The following is a 23,652-nucleotide window of genomic DNA, read 5'->3' as shown; positions in this document are numbered from 1 at the left end:
TTCGTGTAGGTTTTTTAAGTGGCTGCTTTAGGGATTACAAATACATGCTAACTGTTCAGTCTATTTGCACCACTTTAAGTGGAATGCAAAAATCCTACACCATGTAGGCCCTTTTGCTGTTAGCGAGTCAAACTCGTCTGCTCGCTGCACGACAGGCCAGTGAATCAGGAGACGAGGTGTTGGGGCAAGGAATAATGACTTTATTTGGAAAACCAGCAGACCAAAAAGATGGCAGACTAATGTCTTGGAGAACCATCTTCCCCAAGTCAGAATTCAGGCTCCTTTTATACTAAAAAGCAGGGGCGGGGGGGTTGTGGCAAACTTCTTGGCGTAGGATTTCTTTGTTCTTGGAATCCTTTGTTCTTGCAGCTGTCCATGTGGGTCAGATCATGGTGTCCCTGTAAACCTCCAACAAAACAAACATTATTTTCTATTCTGCAACTTTTTACCTTTATGTGGATGGAAAAGTGTTAATATCCTTAAAGGCCAGAGCCTTGAGAATGGGCTGTCCTGTAGATTTCAGGCTTTAGGCAACATTCTTTGAGGAAAGGTGCAGAACCAGCGTGACTGAGCACAGGGTGACTGAGCACAGGGAACGGAGCACAGGGTTAGAGCCAAAGAAACAGATCTAACATGGAGTCAGACTTGTTCTTTCCGATTCATTGCCTTCCCCCTTTGTGTGATAGTTCTCTTATATGTTACATTTATATACGCTGAAAACCCCATCAGACAGTATTTTAACTTGCTTTCAGCCACCAAACATTTTTTCAAGAGCTCTGGAGGAATAGTCTATTTTGTTGACTCACTATATACCATTTCTCTTGCTTTTGCTGTTTTTCATGCCCCAAGTTTCCTTCTGGTATCATGTCCCTTGTATTTGAAGAACTCACGTTAGCCTGCTTCTATGAGTCCTCTTGATTTTCCTTCATCTGAGACTGTCCTTCTTTCATCTTCATGACACTTCTTTTCTTTCCACCCTAAAATGTGTCATCTCACTTCCTCTGGTCCCCTGACATTCAAATTGGTGTCCTCCGGGTAATGAGCCACTTTTCTCTGGCTGCTTTCAAGGTATTTTTTCATTGTCTTTATTTTTGAGCAGTGTGACAGTGATGTGTCTGGATATGGGTCTTTTAGGTTTATCTTGCTTGGGATCTGTTGAGCTCCTTGAATCTGTAGACCCAAGTATAGCCACACTTGTGAAGTTCTCGGTCATTTTCCAGCACTGCCCGCTGTCTGCTTCCCGTCTCGCACCCTGATGACACAGTGCTGGACTTCTCCCCTTGTCCCCAAGGCTCCCCCTTGTCCTAAGTCTCTCCACGTTTTTTTCAATCTTTTTTTCTCTCTGTCATTCAGATTAGATCCTTTCTATTGCTCTCTTAGAGTTCACTGAATCTTTCCTCTGCTCTTAATAAGCTCCTGTGGGGAGTTCTTAAAATTTCAGTGGGGTTTTTTAGATCTAAATTTCCATTTGGTTCTTTGTATCTTTTTATTTATTTATTTGCTAACTTCCCATTTTTGTCTCAGGAGTTTGTTTCCAGCATTGTTATAGTAGTTGCTTTAAGTCTGGTGGATAATTGTAGCATCTCTGTTGTTTTGGCGTTGCTATCTGTTGCTCATCTGTTCCCATAGGAATTAAGACATCACTGGTTCTTTGCTGAGGAGTTTGGATTGCAGTTGGACATTTTGGAGATTATAATAGGAGACTCTGGATCTTGTTTAAATCTTGGGAAAATTGTAAATTTTTTTTTCTGATTTTTTTTTTTCAGCAGGCAAACAAACCATCTGGTTCGATTTAGGCTGCAATTCTGACCTGCCCTCTATGGGTTGTGGTGTAGTGTCAGGTGTCCTGGGGGCTCAGTAGTACCATTCTGATTTGTCCTGCATATGCCTCCTGTCGCCAACTGGGACCTGGCTGTGGACTTGGTCTTGGGGGTGTGACAGTCAGATCCGCGCATGTGCAGCTTGGACACCAGCCTGACATTTGCCAGCAGCTTTGTGGGCTTGCTCTTCCAAACGTCTTCCTCCCACAACTGCCCCTGGGGCTTTCCAGTGCCCAGGGTTCCCTTTTTGTTCTCTGACCAGCACACCAGGGCTTTGGGAGCTTGCCCCGCCGTGCACTTCCACTCCCGCGCCTGGTCTGGGGCCCAGTGCCCGGGGGAGCAGCTGGGTGCTTCTTCTGTTCTGTGTTCTTGTCCAGCTCCTCTGCTGCTCTTAACTCCTCAGAATGAACAGAGCTGCCCCACGCATCCTGTCCGGGGTCAGGGCAGCATTCAGCGGGAAGAGAGTGCTGGTTCCCTGTCCCTGGAGCCAGCACAGGTGTATCCATGAGTCCGGCTCCACTTCTGCGCTTCTGAATGCCAGCCACGGAGTGTCTGCTGTCGGTCCTCTGCCAACAGCCTCCTCCTGGTTTCCTTCCCTTGGCCTCCGGCCTCACCTAAGTGGGTATTGCAGGCTGTCTTGTGCTCCTGGAGACCAGGCTCTGGCCTTTTCCATCCCCGTCCCTAGCGTGTGGCCCTGCTTGGAGGGCCCGCTGGGGAAGCATCAGTGGCGGGGAAGCGCTGTTGCCCCTCCGAGGCTGTGCTGGCTTCCTGGGAGCCCACATGCTGTTGTAGGAGCCCTTTCCTCCTCCACCTCAGTGCAGGGGTTGTCAGACCCTCGCAGAGAGCCCTCTGGGACTGTGGCCCAGAGGTAGGAAGGTGACAGGAAGCGATGGCATGTGTGTTGGCCCATGTGCCCTGCACCACGACCAGGAGAGGCTGCGATGTGACTCCCCTGCTGGTGAGCCCGGAGCAAGATGCCAGACCCCGGGGACGGACCCCAGGAGAGGACACAGGGGAGCAGGGGCCTGAAAACCCTACCCTGGAAGGATTGTCAGGGTGCCACTGCCCGTCCTCACGGCACAGGTGGCTTTGTGCTTTGTCCTAAGCCAGGATGGCGGCCCAGGTGACCCTGGAGGATGCGCTGTCCAATGTGGACCTCCTGGAAGAGCTGCCTCTGCCCGACCAGCAGCCCTGCATCGAGCCCCCACCATCCTCACTGCTCTACCAGGTGGGTGCTGGGCGGCTATGGCTGGGGGAGGTGGGGGGGACAGCCTGTGATGCTGATGTCTGCATGATGGTTTTCTTCCTTTCAGCCAAATTTCAACACTAATTTTGAAGACAGAAATGCATTTGTCACCGGTATTGCAAGATACATTGAACAGGCGACCATCCATTCTAGCATGGTAACTCCGTCTGCCTGTTTCCCTTGGGGGGATGGCACAGCTGAATGGCAAATGTCACTTGTTCTGTACTATCCTGATAGGATACCTAGTAAGGAAGAAGAGAAGAAGCCGAATGATGTTAGCAATTTGGCATCCCCTTTCTTAGAATTGTTCTCCTACTCGCCTTTGATTTGCCCTGTGTACCTTTGCAGAATGAGATGCTGGAGGAAGGCCAAGAATACGCTGTCATGCTGTACACCTGGAGGAGCTGCTCCCGGGCCATCCCGCAGGTGCCGCCTCCCAGCCAGACCCCACCCCATCCCTACTGGCCACGCCCTGCCCCAAACAGACCGGGTCCCACCCCCCCCTGCCCAGCCAGACCACGCCCACCTCCCGCCCACTCCACCCCAGCGCCCTCCCTGTATTCTCTCTGGGTTGAAACCTCTCTATGTCGTGATTGTTTACCCCCAGGTGAAATGTAACGAACAGCCTAATAGAGTGGAAATTTATGAGAAAACCGTGGAGGTCCTTGAGCCTGAAGTCACAAAACTGATGAATTTTATGTACTTCCAGGTAAAACGGTGAAATAATCCCCGGGGTTTAATGCAGGGGGTGGGATGCTGGCGCCCTCTCACACATCCATCACCAACTGCTCACTAGAAGTGCATATAAATTACAGTCGACACAGCAGGTCTGAGACCCAAGAGAACGAATGAAGCCTTTGACAGTCTAATGCTTTACTGTCCCTTTCAGAATAAGGGCTGCATCTGTGTTTCACTTCTCTTCTGCCTTTGGGAGTGAATTTATTTCCCCACATGAAGGCTGCTTTCCACCAGTGTGCTTGCTTGGCCTACTTTCGATTCTTCTGGTTTTCAGGTGCTTTTGCCTCGATTGTCCACTCTGGTGGGCTTCACCCTGGCCTCAGCTCCTTCTGGCCCTTGGGCTAGGCAGAGGGGCCACAGAGAGGGGACTTGCTGGCTTTTTCAAGACATACTTTAGAAATGTGTGCAAGTTTTTGTTAGATTCCTTTAGCAAAGGGAGAGAACTTATTAAGTGATAAATTTGTTTGATCTTAGGTTGTCAGGTGGACATCCCCCCGCCCCCCTTTTGAGCTCTGAAAGCTAAAGCACCTGCTTTACAGACGTTCTTTGGAGCATTTTGCTCTGTAACCTTGCTGGAACAAGCAACACAGTTCTTTTACTTTGGGGACCTTGTTGGTAAAGGGCACAATTAATTCCCCTTAACAGAGGAAAGGCAGGTAGAAATCAGTTTCTGGAAACGCGTCTCTTTACCTGAGCTGTAAACGTGCACTTGAGGGGCCACCGTTTCATCAGCAAGTAACGCGAACCTGGGCGCTGGGCTTGCGGTCGGCGAGTCCCTGAAAGTGGCGTCTCTGCCCTCCCTTCCTCGGCGCAGAGAAACGCCATCGAGCGCTTCTGTGGGGAGGTGCGGCGCCTGTGCCACGCGGAGAGGAGGAAGGACTTCGTGTCGGAGGCCTACCTCATCACCCTGGGCAAGTTCATCAACATGTTCGCTGTGCTGGACGAGCTGAAGAACATGAAATGCAGCGTCAAGAACGACCACTCCGCCTACAAGAGGTGAGCCCGGAGCACCCCGCGCGTTGCGCGCGCCCCAGCCGGGCGCGTCTCAGCACCGCCGGCGAGCGGCTCTGGGCAGGTCACCGCGCTGCTGTGCATCCTGGCAGGCGTGTGTGTGGCCCGACTGGGCTCTGGATGCCCCGGGAGGACCGGCCTTGGCAGGTGGCTCCGCCCCTCGTTCCCTGATTGGCGCGTCCCCGCAGGCGCACACCCTCGCAGCGGTGGGCACATCTGGCCCCTGGACCACAGGCTCCCCTAGACCAGCTCTCCTCCCGGGCAGTTTTCTTTCTGAGTGTAGAGACCTGGAGGAGAGAATTGGAAAAGGTGGGCTTGACAGGCAGCGTGTGTCTGGGGGACTGTGAGTGCGTTGGTGGCTAGCAGAACAGAGACCCTGTCCTCTAACTGTCTTCAGAAAGTCTGTGCCCAGGACAGAAATCCAGGGTTCATTCCGAAGCAGGAAGGGAAGAAGATGACAGTTGGGGTAGGTTACCGGTCTTTGCCGTGAAGCTTTTCTTTCGGAAAACCCCCGAGGCACTAGGTTGCACAGACAGGTCCTGACGTGGGCGTTTCCACTAAACGTTTTAGGGGAAGCCCTCCGTGTGCTCTCACACTGCTTGGCAAGACCTAGAGACTCAGGCCGAGCCACGCAGGATTGTTGGACCTCAGCGTACAGGTCCTTCTGTGTCCACCTTCCCCTGTCAGCCCCGGGGGTTGGTCACGCAGCTGTCGTTTTTCACAGATACGATAAGTGAGAGTCAGGGTTCAGGAGGTGTGGTAGTGATTTATAATAAGATATATTTGGTCCTCATCCCCATTTTTGGCACAGAGCTCCTGAAACCCTTGGGATTTCCTGTGATGAGAGCAATAAAGTGTCTTTTATTATGTTAACGCGCTGACTTTTCGAAAGCCCTTAGGTAACCTGAGGATGGGGGCTGGTCACCAGAGGAACCAACCCTGTGACTAGAGGGTTTCAACTCTGGGTCCTATCCTCCTGACCTCAGGAATTGGAGAGGGGTTGGAGGTTGAATCCATCACCAGTGTCCAGTGATCAAATCAGGCTTATGGATGAAATCCTCTGTAAAAACCCCAAGGGAGGGCATGCAGGCAGCTTCCAGGTTGGTGAACATGTGGAGGTTTGGGGGAGAGTGGTGCTTAAAGAGGGCATAGAAGCCCCCCACCCTTTCCCCATACCTCGCCCTCTGTATGTCTTCCATCCTGTGGTTCTACATTATATCCTTTATAATAAACTGTTAATCTAGTACATTTCTCTCAGTTCTGTGAGCTGCTCTGACAAATTAATTGAACCCAAGGAAGGGGCTTTTGGGACTGCTGATCTGTAGCTGGTTGGTCAGAAGCACAGGTGACAGCCTTGACCTCCAGTTGGTGTCTAAAGTGGGGGGATGGCGCACAGTCATGTAGGACTTGAGCTCTTACATTGTGAGGTCTGATGGTGTCTTCAGGTGCTGTCAGAATTGAGTTGAGCGTAGGACACCCAGCTTGTGTCAGGGAATCGCTAGGCGGTGTGGGAAATCCCACCTCCCATATTAGAATTGGCACCAGATCTTTAGGTTTGTCCAAGATGGAGGTGCAAGTCGGTGATGGAATCAGGATTCTAACTCAGACCTTTGGCACCAAAACTGTGTGGTGTGGTCCCTGACCTGTGGGAGGTTCCTGGTGGAGAAGCTGAATGATGCTGGCCATCTTAGTCACCCAGCTCTGGGAGTCACAGGGAGTGGCTGCCTTTCTCAGACTTGGGGACAGGGGGCCCAGGGGAGAGGCCAGTGTGTGGGTGCCCTTTGGGGATGCCTGTGGGCTGTGCTGCCACATCTCTGAGGAAGTCCGTCAACTGGACAGTGGGGTCCTGAGCTGTCCTGGTTGCAAAGAGACTTCCCTGGAGTTCAGTGGAAAGCCGTAGGAGGCTGAAATCTTAACCAGCTTCTAAGATGCACATTTTAAGCCATTAAGCATGTTGGTTGATGAACCCTGGTTTGGTTTGGTTTTTTCTTTCATAGGGCTGCTCAATTTTTACGTAAAATGGCAGACCCACAGTCCATCCAGGAATCACAGAACCTGTCCATGTTCCTGGCCAACCACAACAAGATCACACAAGTAAGTCACGCTCTTGCCCCTCGGGGGGATGTGGTGCATCCCCGCCGGGGGACAGAGGCGGGTGGGTGGTCTGGGGAACAGAGAGCAGTCAGTGACACAGGTCTCGCTCGGTGTTTCAGTCTCTGCAGCAGCAGCTCGAAGTGATTTCTGGCTATGAAGAGCTCTTAGCGGACATCGTGAACCTGTGTGTGGATTACTACGAGAACAGGATGTATCTGACGCCCAGTGAGAAACACATGCTTCTCAAAGTACGTGTGTTGAGGGTGGGCTGCCCCAGGACCGTGAGAGAGGGGCGGCCTGGCTCTCGTGAAGAGGCTGCACTTTGTCTGGATCCTTTTTGCCAGACTTTTCTAATTCTCCTGCTTGAGGGGGGTGTGGGTGTGGGTGTTTAGGGGTGTGGGTGTGTGTATACATACGGCATCCTCCACCCTGCATGCCTTTTGCACTACAAGTCCTTAATGCATTCCTGTGAGTATGTTCTGAGCTTGACCCCAGTGCCGGGTGGATCACGTGCCCATCCCTGGATAAGGTGAAGAGGTCGTGGGTCAAGGGCTTCTCTCAGCATGAAGCTTCATAGGTGAGGTTGTACCGCCTTCTACTTGATAAGGATGTAACTCCTAGAAATTCAGCAGACTATGTCACCATGATCCCAATAGACTTGTGTTGGTCAAGAAACATGCCATTTAGCATATTCTTCATTATTACTCTGTTTCAAATGGGGGAGGTTTTCAGTGACGTTTCTCAGGTGATGAGAAGATGAGAAGACACTTCTGCCGTTCCCTCTACCCTCTCTCTGCCTTCACGGAGGGCAGCCGTGGGGGATCCTGTGCTGGGTGTCCTGCTGACCCAAACCCCTCTGCAGGTGGGCGCAGCTCTGAGACCTCTTCCTCGCAGGAGAACAGCGTGTAGGGGTCAGAGCAAGAGGGCACTGTCCAGTGGAGTGCTTTGTGATACCAGAAACATTCCGTTTGCACCTACTGGTGCAGGAGCCCCCTGGCCATGGGTACTTAGGAAAGTCCACATTGAGTATTGCATTGTGCTTGACCAGAGATGGAGCTGGTATGTGCACCTGAAAGGCAACCCAAGAAATGACATAAAATAGCTTCACAGGAAGGGATAACCATTCACTTCTGGGCAACTTTTAATGGTGCTTTTTACCAGCACTAGAAGTATTAAAACTACAGAAAGAAAAATTTCATTGTTAAGGCAAATTTCAGTAAAGACAGTAGATCAACTACTTAACAAAGCCGGTAAGAAGGTTAAAAGACAAAAGTAGTAAAATCATCTGCAGCCACAAGAGGTTAAGTGATGCACAAAACAGGAAGATGTAAAACATGATGCCAAAAACATAAAGCATTGGTGGGGGAGTAAAAATGCAGGGTTATTAGAATTAATCCAAACTGGAGAGATCATAACTTAACATACAGGTTGCTATATTGAAACCTCATGATAACCACAACCAAAATTTTATAATAGATACACAAAAGACAGAAAGGAATTCAAACAGACTACTAAAGGTAGTCTTCAAATCACAAGGCTAGAGAGCAAAAAAAGAAGAAAGGAACAAAAAGGAGCTACAAAAGCAACCAGAAATGAATGAACAAAATGGCAGTAAGTATGCACCTGTCAGTAATTACTTGGTGAGTGGACGACATGCTCCAGTCACAAGACATCCAGTGCTGAACGGATTAAAAAAATGCTGCCTTTAAGATTCTCACTTCAGATCTAAAGACACACAGATTGAAAGTAATGGAGTGGAAAATGATATTTCACACAGATGGAAATGAAAAGAAAGCTCGGGTGGCAATACCTACATCAGACAAAATAGACTAAAACAAAGACTGTTAACAAGAGTCAAAGGACGTAACATGTGATAAGGACAGAAAACACAGCCACGTGGAGGCTAAACAACATGCGACTAGAAAACCAGTGTGTCACTGAAGAAATTAAAAAATACCTGGAGACAAATGAAAATGGAAACACAGTGATCCAAACTGTATGGGACGCAGCAGAAGTAGAGTTCTCAGAGGGAAGTTTATAACGATACAAACCTACCTTAGGAAACCGGAAAAATCTCAAATAACCAATCTAACCTGACACCTAAAGGAGTTAGAAAAAGAACAAACGAAACCCAAAGTTAGTAGAAGGAAATAATAAAGAGTGAGAGTGAAAATAAATGAAATAGTGACTGAAAAATAACAGAAAAAGTCAATGAAACTAAGAGCTGGTTCTTCAAAAAGATGAAATCAATAAACCTTTAGTTTGTCAAGAAAAATATAGAGAGGGCACAAATCAGTAGTCACAAACGAAAAAGAAGTTACAACCAACACCACAGAAAGTCAAAGGATTGTAAGAGATTACTACAATTGTATGTCAATAAAATGGACAACCTAGAAGAAATGGGCAAACTGCTAGAAACATACAGTCTCCCAAGATGAATCAGAAAGAAATAGAAAATATGAACAAACTGATTACACTAATGAAATTGAATCGGTTATCAAAAAACTCCCAACAAACAAAAGTCCAGGACCAGATGGCTTCACAGGTGAAGTCTACCAAACATTTAAAGAAAGAGTTAACACCAGTCCTTAAAATGTTCCCAGAAATTGAAGAGTAACGAAGGCTTCCAAACTCATTCTGTAAGGCCAGCATCACCCTGATACCAAGACCAAAGATATCACACACAAGAAAATTACAGGCCAATATTACTGGTAAACATAGATGCAAACATGCTCAACAAAATATTAGCAAACCAAAGTCAGCAAAATACTAAAATGATCACACACCATGATCAAGTGGGATTTATCCCAGGGATGCGGTGATGGTTCAACGTCCGCAAATCAATCAGTGTGTTTCACCACGTTAACGAATTGAGAGGGGAGGGTACAGCTCAGTGGTAGACCACATGCTTAACATGCACGAGGTCCTGGGTTCAATCCCCGGTACTTCCATTAAAATAAATAAATAAATAAACCTAATTACCTCCTCCTAAAAAATAATAAAATAAATTTTAAAAACCAGTTAAAGAATGAAAATCATATGATCACCTCAGTAGATGTGGAAAAAGCTTTTGACAAAATTCAACATCCATTTAGGATTAAAAAAATCTCAACAAAGTGAGTATAGAGGGCACATATCTCAACCTGATAAAGGCCATATATGACAAGTCCACATACTCAACAGGGAAAGCATTTCCTCTAAGATCAGGAACGGGACAAGGATGTCCACCACTCTCACCACTTCTATTCAACATAGCATTGGAGGTCCTGGCCACATCAGTCAGACAAGGGAAAGAAATTAAAGGAATCCATACTGGAAACACAGCAGATAGTATGATACTATATATAGAAGATACTAAAGACACCAGCAAAAATCTGTTAGAACTAATCCATGAATTCAGTGAAGTTGCAGGATATAAAATTAATATACAGAAATCTGTTATAGTTCTATACACTAACAATGAACTAACAGAAAGAAATTTTTTTTTAAATCCCATTTACAATTGCATCAAAAAATAAAATACCTAGGACTGAATCTAACCAAGGGCATAAAAGATCTAGACTGAGAAAACTAAGACATTGTTGAAAGAAACTGAAGACAATGCAAACAAATGGAAAGATCTTTTGTGCTTATGTGATTGGAAGACTTAATATTGTTAAAAATGACCATACTACTCAAGGCAATCTGCAGATTTCGTGCAATCCCTATCAAAATACCAATAACATTTTTCACAGAACTAGAACAAATAATTCTAGCATTTGTATAGAAGCACAAAAGACCCTGAATAGCCAAAACAATCTTGAAAAATAAGAAGAAAGCTGGAGGTATCACACTCCTTGGCTTCAAACTATATTACAAAGCTACAGTAATCAGAACAGGATGGTACTGGCACAAAACAGGCATACAGATCAATGAAACAGAGCCCAGAAATATATCCACACTTAAATGGGCAATTAATCCAAGACAAAGTGGGCAAGAATATATGACAGGGAAAACACAGCCTCTTCAGTAAATGGTGTTGGGAAAACTGGACAGCTGCTTGCAAAAGAATTTTACTGGATTAGTCTCTCGCACCATACACAAAAATAAATTGAAAATGGATTAAAGATTTAAATGTTAAGACCTGAAACCCTAAAACTCCTAGAAGGAAACATGAGCAGAATGCTTTTTTTTTGGTGGGGGGTTGGGGAAAGATTATTAGTTTTGTCTGTTTGTTTGTTTATTTAATGGAGGTACTGGGGATTGAACAAAGGACCTCAGGCATGCTAAGCATGTGCTCTACCACTGAGCTATATACCCTCCCCCCCCTGCAGAATGCTCTTTGACATCAGTTTTAGCAATATTTTTTGGATCTGTCTCCTCAGGCAAGGAACGCAAAAGCAAAAATAAACAAATGGCACTACATCAAACAAAAAAGCAAAGGAAACCATGAACAAAATGAAAAGGCCACCTGCTGAATGGAAAAGATATTTGCAAGCAATATATCCAATAAAGGGTTAATATCCAAAATACGCAAAGAACTCGTACAACTTACAATCAAGAAAACAAGCAATTCAATTTAAAAATGGGCAGAGGATCCGAACAGGCATTTTTCCAAAGAAGACATACTGATGGCCAACAGGCACATGAAAACATGCTCAATATCACTCATCATTAGGGAAAAACAAATAAAACCACAATGAAATATCACCTCACACCTCTCTGGATGGCTATAATAAAAAATACAACAAATAACAAGTGTTGGTGAGGATGTGGAGAAAAGGGAACCCTCTCATGCCCTGTTGGTGAGAATGTAAATTGGTGCAGCCACTACAGAAAACGGTATGGAGGTTCCACCAAAATTAGAAGTAGGATTACCATAGGGTCCAGCAATTCCACTTCGGGATGTTTATGTGAAGAAAAAATAATTTGAAAAGATACATGCACACCAGTGTTCATTGAAGCATTGCAACAATGGCCGAGACACAAGCAACCTAAGTGTACATTGATAGATAATAATAATATGTACGTACACACACACACACACACACACACACACACACACACACAATGGAATATTACTCAGCCATGAAAAAGAATGAAATCTTGTCATTTGTGATAACAATGGATGGACCTTGTGGGCATTATGCTAAGTGAAATAAGTCAGTCAGAAAATGACAAATACTATGTGATATCACTTATATGAGGAATCTAAAAAAAATGAACAAACATAAAACAGAATAAGCAGGGTTCCCAGTTCCCAAGGGAGACGGGAGATGAATGAAGTAGGTGGGAGAGATTAAGAGGTACCGACTTCCAGTTATAACATAAATGAGTTGTGGGAATGAAATATACAGCATGGGGAATATAGTCAATAATACTGTAATATCTTTGTGTGGTGACAGATGGTAACTAGACATCATGGTGATCATTTGTTTTACTGTTTAGAAGAAACAAATCACTGTGTTGTGCACCTGGACCTAACATACTGTGGTAGGTCAATTATACTTCAATTTTTGAAAGAAGAATGAATTGTCATATCAAAATTATGAACTGAGGGGGAAGGTATAGCTCAGTGGTAGAGCGTGTGCTTAGCATGCGTGAGGTCCTGGGTTCAATCCACTGTACCTCTATTTAAAAAAAAAAAATTATGAAGTGTAGCAGTGTAACTTCTCGTGGGTAATTAAACTTGCAGGTCCGAGCTGTATGTGTCGTTCTGTGATTTGCAGGTCATGGGCTTTGGTCTGTACTTGATGGATGGGAGTGTCAGCAACATTTATAAACTAGATGCCAAGAAAAGAATAAACTTATCCAAAATCGACAAGTACTTCAAGGTGAGTTACAGTTTTTAGCTAAACCTTTTTATCGAAGTGCATGCAGTTTGAGCTCTGGGAGGCGAACCCCCGTGACCGTGTCCTGCACTGGGGAACGCAGGGGTGGGGGTGGGGGCGGGGAGGCGGTCTCCTCCCCCGCGCTGGTTGTGCCCGGGTTTGACCCTTGTCTGAAGGAGTCATGCCACGGGTACTCTTTCACATCTGGCTGCCCTCACTCTCAGGTCGTCCACGTGGGAGCCTGCAGCTGCGGTTCTTACATTTTCACTGTGCTGTAACACTGCATGTTCTGATTAGACGGCAATTTATTCATCCAGTCTTTCGTCATGAACGTGAGCTTGTTTCTGGATTTTGTAATTGTCCAAACAGTGCTCTGATCTGTGCACATCTGCACATTTCTGTTGCATGACTACCAGTGGTGGATTGGGGGTCAGGGGAATACACATTTTCAGGGTAGTGGATCAGTCTAACCATGCTCCCCTGTGGCTGAGCTGACTCACGTCCCCACCAAGAGTGAGTGAGCCTTCTCGTATCTCCATGTCCTCAGCAACGCTTGGCTCTGGCAGTTTTTGGTGGAGGGCCCTCCTGAAGGGTGGGTCCATATGTCATCGTCATCCTCGTGTTTCCTTGTGGTTTAGCTGCTGTTTCCCTGATGGCTTTTCACAATATTACCAGTCTTTTGTGTGTTCTCTCTTGTGAAGTGTCCTTTCAAATCTCTTACTCTTTTTATTTTAGATATTTATTTTGTTTTTATTTATTTATTAATTTATTTAAGTCTAGTCAGTTACGTGTCAGTTTCTGATGTACAGCATAACGTTTCAGTCATACATATACATGCACATATATGTTTTCATATTTGTTTTCATTATAGGTACAAGATACTGAATGTAGTTCCCTGTGCTGTACAGAAGAAATTTATTTTTTGTCTACTTTATATATAGTCGTTAGTATTTGAAATCTCTTACTGTTTTTACCCTTGTTGGTTTGTAGTTCTTTATGTACTCGGGGGGGTGTGTCCTTTGTCGAATACATGTGCCCTGAAATACATGCATTTCTCCTTGTGGTTCTTTTTTCCACTTTTTTGCAGTCATTTGGCGAACTGAGGTCCTTAATTTTAATGTAGTTCAATATATCAATCTTTTATGTCCACTTTAAGAAATCTCTGCTAAAGCAGGCTCTTGAGGATTTTCTTTTGTGTTACCTTGTAGAAGCATCACTGTTTCCTTGTCCATCTAGATCGGTAATCCCCCTGGAACTGGCCTCGTGTCTGCTGCGAGGTGGAGGGTTGCCATCCTTGGATTTTTCTCCCCTACTGCTCTGCAGAGTCACGTGGGTCATAAAGCAGGTGTCTGTATATGCGTGACTCTGCCTTAAGCCCTCTGCTCTGCCCACTGGTCTGCACTTCTGCTCTGGGGCCAGGCTGACTCAGTTGCTGTAACTTTCCAGTAGGTCTGCTTATCAGGAAATCTTCGATTTGTGTTCTTCATGATTGTCTTGGCCATTTTAGAATCGGCTTGTTGATTTACACACACACACACTCACACACACAGATACACACACCCCACATAAACCATTTTTCCTCTTGGAATAATGTTTCAGATTCCATTGAATCTAGAGATCAATTTAGGGAGAATGAATGTTTTTAAAATACCATGTCTTCCAATATATGAACCTAATGTATTTCTCCATTCACTTAGAATTTTTAAAATTTCTCTAGAATTTTTAGAGTATTTTTACTTAGAAATCCTGCACATACTTTGTTAGATTTAATCATATGTACGCTTTTTTGATGCTATTGCAATTTTTTTCTTTAAGTTTTCATTTTCGAATTGTTTTTTCCTAGTATATAGAAATACACTCGATTTTTTTTTTTTAATGAGCATGGATCTAGCAACAAGGTAGGTTAATTTTAATATTTGGTTTTATGAACATTGCTTCTTAACTTCTATTTTGTTCTTCTTAAAGTGAATGTAGAAGCTGTTTGCAAGTTTTTTGCAGTAGTGACTGGCGGAGATAGCATTCAGCCCACAGTCATTATTAGCATTACTCATCCTTCTTGCGATTGTATTTGGTGACTAAACACATATCATGACCCTGGGTGTTTTTGTTCTTTTAATACAGCAGCTCCAGGTGGTTCCGCTGTTTGGGGACATGCAAATAGAGCTGGCGAGATACATCAAGACCAGCGCCCACTACGAGGAAAATAAATCTCGGTAGGCGGAGGGGAAGCTGGCGGGTCAGTGTGTTCCCCTGGTGGTTATGATGGTCCGTTTATCAATCCAGAGATGCCACCATTGACAGTCTCCACCACATGAAACCGAATGCCTGAAACAGTAGCCTTTTCCACACATGGATGGTGACATTTAAGTTCATTTACAGCTGATTTCTGCATGTTAATCCTGCTGACTTCTTTTATTAGCTCTAGTAGTTTTTGTGTGGCACCTTTAGGGTTTTCTGTATAGAGTATCATGCCATCCACATACAGTGACAGTTTTACCTCTTCTCTTCCAGTTTGGGTCCCTTTTATTTCTTTTTCCTAAATTCATTTACAAATGCAATTGATTTCCGTAGTGGAACAGCCACGTGTCAGATGTTTAATACTTAGGGATGCCGTGTCGGTCAGCCCAGGGGTAGACCTTTGCCATCATCCCAGAGAGTTCTGTTGGCCAAAGCTGCTCACCAATACGGAACTAGAAACAAATTCTCTGGGACCAATGGTGTGTTGGTATATGCTTCACCACCAGCTTGTTGTGGGGCGGGGCGTGTCTGCGTGTATCTAACAGAGATCACAGAACCACCACTCAAGGGCCAAATCCAGGCCAAGCCTATTCTTGTAAGGCCTCTGTGATTGAGAATGGTCTTTACATTTTTTAAGTTTGTGTTTTTTTAAGATGACAGCTCTATGAGACATGGGACTGAGACAGTGTGGCCCTAAATCCTAAAATATTTGCTGTCTGCGCCTGTCCTGAGAAGCTGGCCGACTTCTGCCATAAGGGATCTGCAGCTCCAATCACAGTGGTGATAAATTCGCCGTGTCTTGATTGCAGATCCCGCGAAGCCAATTGAGTCTCCTAGGATGCTCTTGTCCACTTCTGCCAAACGTGTGGTCACCATTCAGCCGAGGTTTTGAAAAACGCAGCTGTACCTCAGTCACTTGTTTTACTCAAGGGTCAGCAGGCTTTTTCTGTGAAGGCTAAACCATTCAGCATGTGAGGCTTTTCTGGCCACATGTGTCACACATCCTTTTTTGTTGTTGTTTATTTTTTTAAATGACTTTTTAAAACTGAAAACCATTTTGTACGGCTGTACCAAAACTGGCCCCTGGCTGTGGTTGGCTGACCTCCATGCCAGCTCACTTCCTGACCCATCTGCTGTCACGTCTGACACGATAGCCTTCCTCTTGGTGACATTCACTAAACTGGAACTGCTTTGCACTCCAGCATCCATTGGAGCTCCGATCTGGAGTGTGTGCTGATTTCCAGGGTGTGAGTGGCCCCGTCATGCCTGAGTTCAAGTTAGCACCCTGCAGTGTAATAGCTCCTACCCTACCAGTCAGGTCTAGGTCACAGATAATGGTAAGAGCATCAAGAAGCAATGACTTTTGCAGACTTTCTTTGTTTTTCATAGTATTTCTTTTAAGTTGATGACCTTTAATACCAATGAAATGCTGTGTTTCACAGCCTCCGAGGGAGGGAGCAGTCAGCTCCGAGAGCCCAGCCCCGTGGCCCAGCACTCGTGTCTGGGCCCAGACAGGGTGGGCGCAGGGTGGGCAGGTGTTGGCACCGGGCTCCGGGGCGTGCAGGGGAGGCGGGTGTGTTGAGGGTGGACCTGGCGCGGGACCTGGGCCTCATGTGCGCCCTGCAGACTCGGGGAGCTGCCTTGGCTAATGCCTCCGTAATTGTTACATCACCCTGTAGTGGAATCAGAAAGTTAAAAAGGGATGCTGCTTGAGACAGTGTACTGAGCATCTTGAAAACTGGTCACCTGAGTCCCTCCCTTCAAGCAAAGGGGACCAACTCGTCAAAAACACGGTGAGGGTTGGTGCTGAGTGTGAGGAACCACCCGCTCTCTGAGCCCCAAGGCCCGTGCTTTCTGCCCAAGAGCTCCAACAGATTTAATTCTTTTTCTTTTTAAACTTACTTGTTTTTGTGGGGGTGGAGGAGGGAGGTAATTAGATTTATCTCTTTATTAACTTTTAGAGGAGGGACTGGGGATTGAACCCAGGACCTTGTGCATGCTAAGTATGCGCTCTACCTCTGCGCTATAAACCTTCCGCCTCAGATCTAATTCTTAACACACTTTCCCCCACTCCGTTGATGGGATCAGTTTGCTGCTGAAATGGTGTGTTGTGCATGTAGGTAGTTATGGCAACACTGTCTAAGTTCCAAGCGATGTCAGTTCCAGCTCTCCTGTTAAGGACGGCGTTTGTTCCTGAGTCTTTGGCTGGCTCGGTTTGTACTAGCGCTTATGTTCTCGCATGTGAGTAATAGGGGAACATTAGTTCTGCCAACTCTGCAGTGAGGTGTCGAGGGGTCTTGGCATGGGTGATGCGTTGTCCTGAATCCAGCAGCTTTGTGGAAGGCAGTTTGTTTTTAAATTATTTTATTTTATTTTGGGGGGGAGGGGAAAGGGGGGTAATTAAGTTTAATTATTTCTTTACTTTTAGAGGAGGTACTGGGGATTGAACCCAGGACCTCGTGCATGCTAAGCATGCACTTTACCCCTTGAGCTATACCCTCCCCCCAGTAGTTTGTTCATTAAGGAGAAATTAGGATTCCTTTTCCAGAACACAGACCTGAGAAGGGAGCACAGCAACCCCGACACCAGGAGATGAGGCAGGCCCGGCTCTGTTACCTTGCAGAGAATCCCACGTTCCCTCTGCACCGCCTCCTCCCTGCGCCATGCAGGGCTCCCAGGGACGGCGGGCGGGCCTGCTGAGTGTGTGCCCTCGGCCAGGTGCCCCTCAGGTGACCCACATTCTCGCTTCACCACCAGGTGGACGTGCACGTCCTCCAGCAGCAGCCCACAGTACAACATCTGCGAGCAGATGGTCCAGATCCGGGAGGACCACATGCGCTTCATCTCGGAGCTGGCGCGCTACAGCAACAGCGAGGTGAGCGGCCCCCGCCCGCCGCTGACACTGGGGCCCTGGGCCCTGGGGGTGGCCCTTGCGTTCTCTGCACCCAGTACTGCCTTCAGTTGCTTTGAGAAACATAGTTTAGTGCCATATACTTCAAAAGCGCTCACCATAATGGACGAGGCAGTGCCGATATCATGGAGTTTGTTTGAATCTGTTCATCTGTTAAGAAAAGCATCTTCTTTTTCAGAAAAACATAATGGGGATCCCAAAAGAAAGGGCTGAGGCGGGACCATGAGTGAAGTGAATTTCCTTGTTTAATGGTTCCACGCTGCTAGGAGAGAGCCAGGGGGAGGGGAGGACGTCGGGAACAGACTGGGGGGGTTCTGACTTGTGCCCCTTTTGCGTGTAGAGGGAAGAAGTGCAGGAGTTCCTGGGTCGGGGAAGGAGATGTCGGGGGGCCCAGAGGAGCCTGGAGTAGGCATAGGAGGAAGGGCTGTCTCTTCGGCTCCGGGCCTTGTTAATTCCTTCCAGCTTTGCAGCCAGGATTTGTGTGTCCTCGTTTGGGCTGGTCGTGTTCCCCACACCTGTGCCAAGCATGGCTCTAAGCCAGCGCTGCTGGCATGTGGGGTGTACAGGAAGGGGCAGGTGTCTGAGGGGGAGCAGCGAGGGTGTCATTTCTCACATCTTAGTGGACAAGGCATTGAGGTCAGGGTCAGAGTGGTCGTCAGTGGCGTGGATGCTGTGAGCGGTCTAGGGGGACCCAGGGACTTGGGGCCACATACACAGGTCTGGTTTTTCAGATTCTCAGGAGGACCGTTACATCTGGGGGACAACTCTGTCTTCTGGCCCTGACCACTACAGGACAGTGAGCACCCCATCCCTCACTCCCAGGCACTAGTCATCATGTAACCAAAATGACTGAAAGACAGCCCAAATGCTTGGAGCACGTTGCTTCCTTGCAGACCCCTCGTCAGCAGCCAGCTCCCCAATGAGGAAGCGTCACCTCACCCCTCCTCCAGAGGCCAGCGCGGCCCGCAGGGTAGAGGTGGGGGCCAGCCCCCAGGACTTCAGAATGTGATGGCAAACTGAGTTTATGAGGAGCTCACAAACAACATGGAAAGCTTGTTTCCACCTCTCTAAACAGGCGTGTCTGGCAGCATGTGTGGTTCCTGTCTGCCTTCTGGGGTCTGCTCTGGTACTTTGTAATAAGATGAAGGTTTTAATAAGAAAGAGATCTACTTTTGAATGCTTTGCTCAGTTTATTCTTAAACAGATTTATGTAGAATCCACATACCAGACAATTCACCCATTTAAATTGCGCAGTTGGAAGGTTTTCAGTGTATTTGCTGAGTCCTGCGGCCACAGTCCATCCTGAGCACTTTCATTGCTCTGCGCCATAAGCAGTCACTCCGCGGCCCCTTCCCTCAGCACCTGGCATCTGCGGCCTGCCTGTGGGTTTGCCTGCTGGACATTTCGTATAAATGGAATCATGTAACATGTGGTCCTTGGTGACTGGCTTTTTTCATTGAACATAGTGTTTTCAGGTTCATCCATGTTACAGCATGTCTCAATAATTTTATGGCTTATTTATAATAATTTTAGGCTGAATAATACTCCACTGCATGGACACACCACACTTGGTTGATTTGTTTATCTGAGGTTGATGGATGGACAGTTGGGTTATGAATAACTCTGCTGTGAGCATCTGTGGACAAGCGTTTGTGTGGACGTAAGCTCTCATTTCTCTTGGGTAGCTCCCTGGGAGTGGAGTTGCTCTGTTTAATATGCTGAGGAACTGCCAGGCTGTTCTCAAGGTGGGCGCACCATTTTACATTCCCACCAGCAGGGTGTGAGGGGTCTGACTTCTCCACATGTTTGTCTACACTGTTGCTGTCTGTTTTTGTGATTCTGGCCAACCTAGGGACTAGGAAGTGGATCCTGGCTGTGGTTTGGGTTTGTATTTTCTTGATGACTAATGAAAGTGAGTACCTTGTCATGTGCTCGTTGGCCGATTGTGTGTCTTCGTTAAGAAATGTCTCTTGAAGTGCCTTGCCCATTTTTAAATTGGGTTATTTACCTTACTTTTTACTCTTGAGTTGTGTGAGTTCTTTTTTTTTTTTTTTTTTTCCCAAATCGAAGTATAGTCAGTTATAGTGTGTCAGTTACACATCAGTTTCTGGTGTACAGCATAATGCTTCAGGCATACATACACATACATGCATTTATTCATTTTCATATTCTTTTTCATTATAGGTCATTACAAGATATTGAATGTAGTTTCCTGTGTTACACAGAACATTTTTGTTGTTTATCTTATATATAGTAGTTAATATGAGTTGTGTGAGTTCTTTGTATATTCTGGATACCAGTCCTTAATCTGTTATATGATTCTCAGATATCTTCCCCTGTTCCTTTGGGTGTCTTTTTGCTGTCTTCATGATGTCCTCTGAAGCACAATTTTTTTTATTTTTGATGTAGCCCAGTTTTGTCTATTTCTTTCCTTTGGTTGTTTGTGCCTTTGTGTCATAAGGAAGAAACTATTGCCTAACCCAAGTCACAAAGATTTGCCCCTTGTTTTCTTCTAAGAGTTTTGTAGTTTTAGCTCTTCTATTTAGATCTATGATCCATTTTAAGTTACTTTTTTTTTACATGGTATAAAATTGATGGTCCAGCTACATGCTTTTGTGTGCGGATATCCAGTTTTCCCAGTATTGTTTGTTAGACTCTTTTTACCCCTACTGAAGGCACTTCATCAAAAATCAGTTGGCTGTACACCCCATGTTCATTGCAGCATTATTTACAATAGCCAAGGCAAAGAAACAGACTAAGGGTCTATAGACAGAGGAATGGGTCAAGAAAATGTGGTGTTTGTTATGCAATTCAGCTGTAAAAAAGATGGAAATACTGCCATTTGTAACAACATGGATGGACCTTGAGGGCATTATGCTAAGTGAAGTAAGTCAGCAGAGAAAGACAAATACTGTATGATCTCACTTTTATGTGGAATCAGAAAAATCAAACTCATAGAAAGAGAACAGACTGGTGCTTGGCAGAGGCAAGGGGTGGGATAAATGGGTGAAGGTGGTCAAAAGATACAAACTTCCAGTTATAAGATACACCAGTTCTGAGGATGTAATGTACAGCATGGTGACTACAGTTAACAATGTGGCATGGTAGATTTGAAAGTTGTTAGGAGAGTAAATCTTAAAAGTTCTCATCACAAGAAAAAAGATGATGTGAGTTGGCGGATGTTAAGTTGCTGTGTAATCGTTTCACGGTGTGTACCTACCAAATCATGCTGTACACCTTAAACTAACACAAAGTTATGTATCAGTTGTATCTCAAAAAAAAACTGGGTTGGGGGGAGAAAGAAAATCAGTCGACCGTAATCCTGAGGCTTTATTTCTGGCCTCTCAGTTCTGGTCCATATGGACCTTTATGTCTTTCCTTATGCCAGTACCACACTGTCTTGATTATTTAGTTTTATGGTAAATCTTAAAACCAGATTGTATAAGCCTTCCAGTTTTGTCCTTCTTTTTGAAGATTGTTTTGTCATCTTTGTCAAGATTATTTGTGGATCCTCTGCATTTCCATATGACTTTTAGGATCAGCTTGTCAATTTCTGCCCCCCCCAAGGCATCTGGAATTTTAATGGGGATTGCAGTGAGTCTGTACATTAGTTTGAGGAATATTCGCATCTTAACAATATTGAGTCCTTCAGTCCTTCAGTCCATGAACACGGGGGATGTCCTTCCATTTATTTAGACCTCCTTCAATTTCTTTCAACATTGTTTTATCATTTTCGGAGTACATGCTCTGTACTCCTTCTGTTAAGTTTATCCCTAAGTATTTTATTTCCTTTGATGCTATTGTGAATGGAGTTACCTTATTAATTGTATTTTCAAGCCGTTTGTTGGGTTTCTTTTGGCCGGAGGGTAAGCGTTTGCTCTGAGCAGGGCCAGCGGCTGGGTTGGAGCATTCCACAAGGACATCAGTGCAGGTGGGCGCAGGTCCTGTGGCCCCGGGAGCCCCCAGGTCTCCTCCCTTTATGACGGTGACCAGAGGCAGGTTCTGGGCAGTTTTGTTTGGTTTTTTGTTTTTGTTCTTACTTCCCCGTGATGTGAATGTCCAAGTGTACAGAGGGAGCCCCATCCTGGCCCCTCGGGTGCACACTCAGCTTCCTCGCCTGCCGCTCTCAGCTGCTCCTCCAGCCCTACGCCTCCATCTGGCACTTCCTCTGAAAATATTTCCTACGTGTCTCTACAAGATAAAGGCCCTTTTTACACACAACCATGATACCATCACCCCTAAAAAGCCCACAGGTACACATTCCTTAACATTGAATAGCTGCTCATTGTTCACATGTCCCCAGTTCACTCATTAGCACCGGTGGTTTATTTTCCAGGTTGGTTTCCTCAGGGTCCACATTCATCCGGTGCACCGCAGTTGGTCCATGTGCCTCTCCGGCATCTCCCTCAACCCTATGTTGTCACTCTTGTCATTTACCGTTTCCTCTGCCCCCTGTGTGTCCTGTGTGCTCCCGGGTCAGCGGCCGGGTGAAACTGCACTCTCGTCCTCCTGGCCCCTTCAGTCCTGCGGCCCCCATGCTGAGGGCCGCGGGGGTCCGGCTGGCTCTCTGGGTGTGGGTGGCAGCGTCCCTGCCAGGATGCGACATCACCAGGGCTCAGCCCGGTGGTCCTCTCAGCCCCTCCCCAGCTGCTTGCTCCACGGGCCTGTTCCTCCCGGAGACACACAGGCAGGATTCCTTTGCTTTATGTATCAGTTGTGAAAATAATTGATTCCCTGGCATCTTCTAAAGTAACAAACCAGTTTTTCTGAGTAGTGTTTTGAAGTCAGACTACTTTAGCTTCTTTCTGTCTTCTTCTTTTTCTCCCATGCTGGAAGTCTGGTTCCTAATGACTCCAGCATATTTTGACATGATGCCTCAATATGCATTCAGCAGTCTTAAAATAGCAGTGCTGGCCCTGCTAATAACAATATTATTACTAGAAATTCAGATTTATTCTGCAGTTGGTTTTGTCCTTAGGTTTCTTTTGCTAGGAATGTTAAGTCAAATCATTGTTTTTCAAAGTCGCTGAAGTGGCTTGTTTTATGTTGGTCTCAGCCTATAGATAGCCTGGAACTGTGCCGCTGTGGCAGCCCCCACAGATGTCCCCCCGCCCTGCACCACCCTGGAGCCAGCGCTATGGCTGGACCGGCCCTTGTGATTCTTACTATGATTGCAAGATGCCCTCAGCAGTGGCCATCAGAGAACTTTTGGAAAAAAGGGTTTATGACTCACAGGTCCTAGACGGTACACAGCATGCCTGTGAGGTCCTAGGTAGGGAGGGAGGGAGGGAGCACCGACCTGGGGTTCTGCCTGTTGGGGTTGAGGGTGGGGTCCCAAGGGTGGCACAGATTCATTCTCTGCTGGTAAATTTAAAACACAAGAGTGGAAATTAGGGCACAGGAGGAAAAAGCAGAGGCTACAGTTACCTGGGTCACTGTGGGCTTTCTTCACAAGGGGAACTTCACGGTGGGCTGGCTCATGTGTTTATTCAAGATGGATGTCTTTGAAATGGTTGCCTGGGCAACCCAGATCCTCACATTGGGCCCTTACACTGTGTGGTTCCCGTGTGTGGTCATGGTGCCAGTTCAGGACTGCGTAGTTCAGTTCATTGTTTCATTTTGCTTTTGAGTTTTGGGGATCGCTTTTCCCCCCAACTGAATTTTATGTCATGATAACATAAACCATTTATGTGGTTCCAAAGTCAGATGTATCAAAGAAGGTATATTCAAAGAAGTACGCCTTCCCCTCCACCCTACGCCTTCCCACCCTGTAGATAAACATTC

The 23,652-nt window shown here is 46.2% G+C and overlaps 1 protein-coding gene across 1 annotated transcript in view; it reads left to right on the top strand.

Annotated features, from left to right (window-relative positions):
• CYFIP1 (cytoplasmic FMR1 interacting protein 1) overlaps window positions 1-23,652 on the top strand; it is a 93,606-nt gene that overhangs the window by 26,968 nt on the left and 42,986 nt on the right. Inside the window, 10 exon segments of the mRNA XM_074363398.1 lie at window positions 2,931-3,048; window positions 3,134-3,223; window positions 3,415-3,492; window positions 3,674-3,775; window positions 4,619-4,800; window positions 6,813-6,909; window positions 7,029-7,157; window positions 12,618-12,722; window positions 14,841-14,932; window positions 17,715-17,832. Coding sequence (XP_074219499.1) covers window positions 2,932-3,048; window positions 3,134-3,223; window positions 3,415-3,492; window positions 3,674-3,775; window positions 4,619-4,800; window positions 6,813-6,909; window positions 7,029-7,157; window positions 12,618-12,722; window positions 14,841-14,932; window positions 17,715-17,832 — 1,110 coding nt within the window. The 5' untranslated portion in view covers window position 2,931.

This window comes from Camelus bactrianus, chromosome 5 (genome assembly GCF_048773025.1).
Source record: "Camelus bactrianus isolate YW-2024 breed Bactrian camel chromosome 5, ASM4877302v1, whole genome shotgun sequence".
Classification (NCBI taxonomy): Eukaryota; Metazoa; Chordata; class Mammalia; order Artiodactyla; family Camelidae; genus Camelus; species Camelus bactrianus.
Note: the sequence above shows the minus strand (reverse complement) of the source record. Positions and strands in the feature narration are given on the sequence as shown.